The sequence below is a fragment of the Echinops telfairi genome, unplaced genomic scaffold (genome assembly GCF_000313985.2).
Source record: "Echinops telfairi isolate 266 unplaced genomic scaffold, ASM31398v2 ScPeMD7_655;HRSCAF=1070, whole genome shotgun sequence".
Classification (NCBI taxonomy): domain Eukaryota; kingdom Metazoa; phylum Chordata; class Mammalia; order Afrosoricida; family Tenrecidae; genus Echinops; species Echinops telfairi.
In genome coordinates this window covers 30,464,865-30,472,680 of record NW_022104553.1, presented here as the reverse complement: position 1 = coordinate 30,472,680, position 7,816 = coordinate 30,464,865, and the positions used below count along the sequence as shown (strand labels likewise).

Sequence of the window (7,816 nt, the reverse complement as noted above, 5' to 3'; positions counted from 1 at the left end):
ACGTGTGCACAGCAGACATTGCTAATCGGTCATGATTTGCGCTACCTCTCCTCTAACGTGTGCACAGCAGACATTGCTAATCGGTCATGATTTGCCCTCCCTCTCCTCTTTAACGTGTGCACGGCAGACATTGCTAATGGATCGCGATGCCTTCCCGAGCTCTAGCTTTGGCTCGTGGCCGACAGTGCCAATCAATCACGGTGGATCCACCTCGTCGGCATCCTGGCCCAGAGCAGACAGTGCGAATCGATCCCAGCGCGCCTTCCCCATGAGCTCGGGGCTCACCTGTGCCCTTCACCTGGAAGTCGGTGCGGCGCTGCAGCGTGGAAGGCAGCTCGTTCAGCCGCAGGCTCAGCTGCCGTTTGAAAGGTGAGTTTTTCTGGCTCAGTGCAGGGAACCCGCGGAAGGAGCCCTGGCGCACTAACTGCTCCAGGGGGGCGTGGCGCCGGGGGATGGCGGCCGCAGAGGTGCCCGCAGCCACCGGGGTGCCTGCTTCGCCCTTCTCGCCCGGGGACGTGGTGGCTGGCGTCGGGGATACGTGTCCAGGCTGGGCAGGGCCTGGAGCCACGGCGGGGGCAGCGGCTGCCTCTGCTGGAGACGTGGAGAGACAAGCGGTTAGCGCTCTCGCGTGGGCACTGCCGCCTCGCCCACCCGGCCCCGGTCGCCCCAGGCTCCCTGCTCACCTCGGCGCCAGCTGATCCGTGCCCCCAAACCGCCCCTGCCCCACCCGAGCCAAGACCGTGGTTCCCAGCCGTGTTCAGGCCGCGACCCTTTCACGCAGTTCCTCGGGTGGTGGGGACCCCCAACCGTAAGATGGTTTTCGTTGCTACTTGGTCTCTGTAACTTTGCTACTGTGATGAATCGAGGGACCCCTGCGAAAGGGTTGTGCGACCCCCAAAAGGGTCGCGACCCACACCAGCTGCTCTGCGGAAGACCAGACTCTACTTCCGTCCAGTTACAGTCCGAGGGCAACGAATGTATAAGTGTGCTTTACACAATTGATGTATGTGTGGACTGTGATAAGAGTTGTATGAGCCCCAACAAAATGATTTTAAAAGGTTACAGTCCAGGAAGCCCGCAGGCAGTCTGCCCTGCCCTCTAGGGTCGCTCTGAGTCGACTGGACTCGGTGGCGGTGAGTCCACTGGCGCGTGGACACCGCTGTGCGGCAGTCCCGAGTGTTCGACAAGCCGTCACGCATCCTCCGCCAGCCACGCGGCCAGGTTGGCACATCGTCTTCCCGGGTGAGGAGTGTGGAAACTGCGGCGCAGGGACCCGAACTCACAGCCCATCCCACGGTTGGAAGAAGGAAGCTTATGGCCCTCAAGTTTTCCCAGGCCCTGAGCAAGACAGGCCTACTCTCTGCATTCCGAGGGGACGGCTTAGCATCGCCCCCTTTTCCCGCCCCCACTCTGCCGTGAACTCAGACCCTGAGAGGGCAGAAGGTCACACACAAACACACACACACACACACACACTTGACTGGGGACGGGCTGGAGCCAGGAAGCCCCTCTGCCTGCATAGTAAGTACCCTGAGACCTCAGGGCTTCTCCATCCCCCTCTGGGCTCCACTCCACTCTCCCTTCTGACTCATGGTGCCCCGGTGTTTTCAGGGTGGCACTGTGCTCCTTGGGGTTCTCAATGCCGATTTTTTTTTTTGCGGGGGGTGGGGTGGGGGGTGGGGATTGCCAGGCCTTTCTCCGATGGTACCTCTGGCTGAACTCAAACCTCCATCTTCTCACTTAGCAGCCTAGGGGTGCCTTCCCAAGTATAAACCTGGGGAGGGTGGCCCGTGGTGCAACTTCCGAGCGGCCCTGGCAGCGCTCTGCTAACCTCAGAGTCAGTGGTTCAAACCTACCAGCTGCTCTGAAGTAGAAGGATGAGGCTGTCCCCCTGGTGATTTGCAAACTATCAGTAAACCCTCTAGAGCAATGTTTCTCAACCTGTGAGTCACGACCCCTTTGGAGGGTTGAACGACCCTTTCACAGGGGTCGTCTAAGACTAATTCTGACGGCTTTGGGAACGAGACACTGCTCTTCGGTCTCCAGGCGGGTCCACCCACATGCAGATACGCCCACATGGGGGGTCACCACAACATGAGGAACTGTCTGAAAGGGTCGTCGTGGCATGAAGAAGGTTGAGAACCACTGCTCTAGGGGGTGCTGTGACTCAGAATCAACCCAATGGCCGTGGGTGTGGAGTTTTTTGGGGGGAGAGGAGGGGATTGGTGCCACCTCTCGGGGCCTCTGGAGAGGGTCAGTTGAGGTTGTGAATGTTAACTGCTTTGGAATCAGTCAAAGAAAGAGGGAAGGGGTGGGGGGAGAGGAAGGGAGAAAGAAAAGTCTAGAAACAAAGCCCTGATTTTGTTAGTCACCCCGAAGTGAGCACTGAGAACGGACACACCGTGTGACACCCTGCCGGCCGGCTCACCGGGTGACGCGCCCATGGGCTGTGCAGACAGTCCAGGGCTCCGTGCGAGGCAAAGACCCTGGAAGGACCACGGCCTTTGGGAAACAGTGACAACTATTTGCAGCCGGTGCAATGCTCACTGCAGGTGGCAGCGCTCATCAGGGAAGCCTAATGTCCTATGAAGGCGGCGAAAAGCAGGCCTGTGGATTTCAGAAAGCTGTGTGGCCGTGTGTTCTCTGTAACAGCACAACCCACACACGTCCTCGGTCCGCTTCACTTCGTCCTCGGTGGTGGTGGCGGCGGCTGGGGAGTCGGCTACGACCCAGGTGACCTGTGAGACCACAGAATGAAACGCTGGTGCCTGGTTGGTCCTGGGCCGCCATCGTGATCGTTGGCACGTTGGCATCCTGTGTTGGCATCCTGTGATACCAGGGGTCAAATCAGTCACATGTCTGTGGCCACGTTACGTGAACGGTGCTCCAAAGAACGTTTGGAATCGTGTCACGTAATGAGCAAGTGAAAAATCTACTTCGTCAACATGGATCTTCTAGAACGCGATCAAAGCGCATTGTCCTCAATTTTGATTTAGGGGAGAAAGATGAAGCCTCCTCACAGAGCATTCAGATGCCCCCCCCCCCCCAATTAGCAGGTTTGTGCGTTTACCCCCACAGGGCCTCTTCTGGTTGGTGACCCGTGAGAATCGGTTGTAGACACCTGACCCCCCGGTGTGTGCCAGCATGGAGCTATGCATCGCCAACTTCTCAATGGGTGATTTCGGGGGGAAGTACATCAATCCGCAGCCTTTCTTTTGAGGCGCCTCTAAATGGACCACCTTTTGGTCCATGGCCAAGCCTTCAGCCACGTGGGTCACTCGGAAGTCGACACACACCCTGCCATTGGTCGATTCCAGAGCCCAGGGCCCCCGTGTAGGGTTTACCAGGGCATCATTCGTCATGGGAGCAGAGAGCCTCATCTTTCTCCTATAGCACGGCTGGTAGGTTTGAACACACTAAAATCTTCATTCTGTCCCTCCTGCGAACTGGGCCGTCCTCCGACAGAATCCCACGACCATGATCTCATCCAAGACCACATCCCAGCTTCCCGGTTGAGTTGATGTCCTCCGTCAAGACCCAGGTCAGGGCATTTTCCCCCACCCCCTGTAGAGCCGCTCGCCCTGCCGGTCTGTGGCGATCCGCGGACGCGGCCCTTTTCCCAGGATGGGGTTTGTTAACGTTGTCAAGAACAAGGCCTACTTCAAGAGATCCCAAGTGAAATTTAGTCGACGACGACGAGAGGGAAAAACTGATTATGCTTGGTAATGCTTGGTAAAACTGAAATACTTGGTAAGCCAAGATAAAAATAAGTACAATACTGTGAACCCTCGCCACTTCGCGCTTCGACTTCCGCGGCTTCACTCTATCGCAGTTTTTGCGTAACTGCGCATGCTCTGACTGCCACTGATTGGCTCATACTGTACACGCTTCTGTCTGCATCGCTACATATCGGAGCTACGTATCAGATGCATTTTTGCTTCTGTACAGTGTACTGTAATTGTTTGCGAGTGTAATGGTGACTAAAGGGTGTTTTTTCATGTCCTCTATGCTCTAACTACGAAAATATTTGATTTACAAATAAGGAATCCTACTTCGCGGAATTTCATTTATCACGGTAGGGTCTAGAACCGATTAACTGCGATAAACGAGGGTTCACTGTACACCCAAATACAGGATGATAGTTCGTGTAACCAACAGGGATATCATCTGCCAGATGGCTTGTGCCCGTATAGAAGGGAACATGATTGTGCAGCTTATGCTCACGAACTTCCCAAGTATGGTGTGAACGTTGGCCTGACCCATTATGCTGCAGCCTATTGCACTGGCCTGCTGCTGGCCCGCAGGCTTCTGAATAGGTTTGGCATGGACAAGATCTATGAAGGCCAAGTGGAGGTAACTGGAGATGAATCCAATGTGGAAAGCATCGCTGGTCAACCTGGTGCCTTCCCCTGCTATCTGGATGCCGGCCTTCCAGGACTACCACTGGAGATAAAGTGGGGCTCTGAAGGGGACTGTGGACAGAGGCTTGTCTATCCCTCATAGTACCAAGCGATTCCCCGGTGATGATTCAGAAAGCAAGGAATTCAATGCAGAGGTGCATCGAAAACACATCCTGAGTCAAATCGCAGACTACATGCGCTACCTAATGGAAGAGGATGAAGATGCTTACAAGAAACAATGTTCTCAATACATGAAGAACAACGTAACTCCCGACATGATGGAGGAGATGTACAAGACACACATGCCACTACACAAGAGAATCGGTCTATGAGAAGAAGCCTAAGGGAGATGTGAAAAAGAAGAGGTGGAATCGTCCCAAAATGTCTCTTGCCCAGAAGAAAGATCGGGTAGCTCAGAAGAAGGCAAGCTTCCTCAGAGCTAGGAACGGGTTGCAGAGAGCTAAACCAAACCGTAATTTTCCATGAGGATTTGTTACATAAATACAATAAACTATTTCAAGCAACAACAACAAAAAAGATCCAGGTCAGAATAATCCCACCAACAGGGGTCATCAAACTATGGCCCGGGGGCCACATGCGGCCCGCCGAGGACATTTATGCGACCCACCGGGTGTTTCTCCCCCTTTTGTTTTTTTACTTCAAAATAAGATAGGTGCAGTGTGCGTAGGAATTTGTTCATAGTTGTTTTTTTTTTTTAACTATAGTCTGACCCTCCAATGGGTCTGAGGGACAGTGAACTGGCCCCCTGTTTAAAAAGTTTGAGGACCCTGCCTTAGAGGTTGTCCGATCTCTCTAACTCGTTGCAACCTGCCACGGAATCTATGCCGACTCCTAGTGACCCGACAGGACAGGGTAGACCTGCACCTGGGGGTTTCCGAGACGGTAACCCTTTCTGGCAGAATCTGGATCCGTTCCCAAAAGCAAATTCTTTGTAAATGCTAACCGGCGTTTCCCCAATGTTAAAGAAATGGCCGTGTACAATTTAAAATAAACACACCTAGTTATTCAGCCCGCACTTCCATGTTATAGTGCACAGGCACAATTTGAGAGTTCACAGAGGACTGACCATGCACGGAGGAGCCTGGGGATGTGCTTGGCCCCTAACTGAGAGATCGGTGGCTTGAGCCCACTGGCCGTGCCCTGGGAGAAAGAGGAGACTGCTCTGTAGAGACGACGACGTTGGAAGCCCACAGGGGCAGGTCTACGCCGTCCTCCAGCGGTTGCGGTGGGTCAGAATCGGCGTGATGGCAACAAGTTTGGTTATTTTAATTTTGGATTGATCATTTGCATAGCATTAGCATTGACCAGGAGTGTTTCAAACGTTTTGATGGGAACCCGGAATAAGAAGAAAAGCTTTTTACATGGTGACCCGTTCCACCCTAAACACCGATCTCCCTGCCATGAGTTGATGCCCACACACAGCGACCCTCTGGGGGGGGGTGGAACAAGACAGTAACTCTGTACAGGAACAAAGGCCTCGCCTTTCTCCCGGGGAACAGCTGCTGCTTTCAAACTAATGACCTTGAGGTTAGCAGCGCAACGCGCAGGGACCCACAGCACCTCCAGAGCACCCACGCACCTCACATACGCCCCCAAATAGGAGGGGGCTTCAAAAAGTAGTGGGAAAATGGAACGGAAAGACCATGGGAAACTCTCGTATATCTACATTGACTAAAAGCATCGTTTAAACCCTAGTGACCGCCTACTCCATTTGACCAACTCTAGTATTTCCTACCCCAATTTCTATTTTTCAGTGCAGCCATCCAGTAAGCTGACTTTAGAACACACAGCATCAGTCTTGATACCAAAAAAATACATAAAATCCAACTCCAGGTGCTATGGAGTAGGGCTGCTCCGTGGGATTTTCCTGGCCACGTTTCTTGGCCACGATCTTCAGGGAGCCAGGATGGCCGGCCACACCGGTGAAGAAACCCTGGCCATCGGTTTCCGTCAAGATCACAGCCCAGAAAGCTCTAAGGAGACCCTGAGCAGCACTAGATGGTGCCTGGCTGCCATCACAAAGGCTTTGAAAAGGTGAACCCTAGACATATCAGGGCAGAGTGAGAGACAAAGGTGGGAGAACTCAAAATCACTGAACAAAACAAAAACACAAACCAGGCTTATGGTTCGACAACGGCGAGTGGACCTCCAAGACTATGGCCCGTACTCACCCTTTCAGGTCCTGGACTGAACTCACTCACCCCCATGGCTCAGTGTGCAGCCAAACAACAGGCAGGTCTACAAGGGGGGCACTGGCACTAGGGAGGCGCGCGCTCTGTAGGAGAACCAGCCATTTGAGATCTAAAGGGCAAGGGCACCCAAGGATGGCGCTCAGAAGGGTTGGGAAAAGGGAGGAACGGAAACTGGAAACACCAGGGGGAAGGGCAGTCAGTGAGGAGCTGACAACAGATGGCCTGTTGACTGTCAAACCAATGAGCTGCTTTGGAACACTTGCACCCAAACTCACAATCAAACCTTTAAAACAGAAACAGCCCCCCTCCCCACCACGGAGCCGTTTTACCCTTGTCCTTTGAGCGGGGGGGGGGGCGCTGACTAGATGGGATCGCACAACACGGATCTTTCCAGAAGCAAATCACCAAGCCTCTCCTTCAAGGAGCTACTGGGCGGGTCCGAACCCCCAGTAAACCACTTATGCCACCCCTACTCTTGGACCCCTCCCACCTTAACACCACCTACGGAGACTCCCCACATGGTTTGGAAATCCCAAGACCCTCTTGGACTCAACAAGTGCTTGGAGATTTGAGATCCGGGTGCTATTCCGCAAAGACTCCCCAAACTGTAACGTGTTGTACAGGAGGTAGCAGAACCGTGAAGTCATGCCCTGCTGTACAGGTAGGGGTCCCTATTCCCCTGCAGCTCACCCCCACCCCAAAAATGGATCCCCGGGGCCACCTACTCAGGCCCAGCACCCCCTCCTCCGGGCAGCACCCACCTTTCTTTTTATCTGAGGCCTCACGCTCAGCGGGCCGCCCACCTCCAGAGAGACGGAAGGAGCCCTCGCGGGAGAAGCTGGTGCGGCTGGCATCGAAGGCGGCTGTGACCCCACATTCCTTCTCCCGCCTCTGTTTTCGTTCTAGGCAGGCAGCGAAGGCACAGCCCACTGCGTGGCTCAGCCTCTCGCCCTGTGGAAAGGTGCCAAGCAGGAATCAGTGATGTGAGATACACCACACACACACACACACACACACACACACACACACACACACGCTCCACCCCCATGCAGGGTGACTCTGAACAAGCCTGGTCACCTGGCTGGCCTCACTGCAGCCATCTGTCTCCTTCAGAGCATCTAGTGGGTTTGAACTGCCAACCTGGAGGTTGGCAGCCCAATGCTTAACCCACTACATCACCCAGGAGCCTTTAGAATGAAAATA

General features: G+C 54.3%; 1 protein-coding gene and 1 pseudogene across 2 annotated transcripts in view; one reads left to right on the top strand and one right to left on the bottom strand.

The window, feature by feature from the left end:
* The window catches only part of NUMBL (NUMB like endocytic adaptor protein), a 24,968-nt gene that overhangs the window by 6,739 nt on the left and 10,413 nt on the right, over window positions 1–7,816 (bottom strand). Inside the window, exons 6-7 of one of the 2 annotated variants that reach the window (XM_045292528.1) lie at window positions 7,375–7,564; window positions 286–588 (exon numbers count right to left, since the gene is read on the bottom strand). In XM_045292528.1, the coding sequence (XP_045148463.1) occupies window positions 286–588; window positions 7,375–7,564 (493 nt within the window). Of the gene's footprint in view, window positions 1–285; window positions 592–7,374; window positions 7,565–7,816 lie in introns of both variants that reach the window. The other variant, XM_004710337.2, reaches the window with a different exon arrangement.
* Window positions 3,625–4,937, top strand: LOC105979330 (annotated as a pseudogene).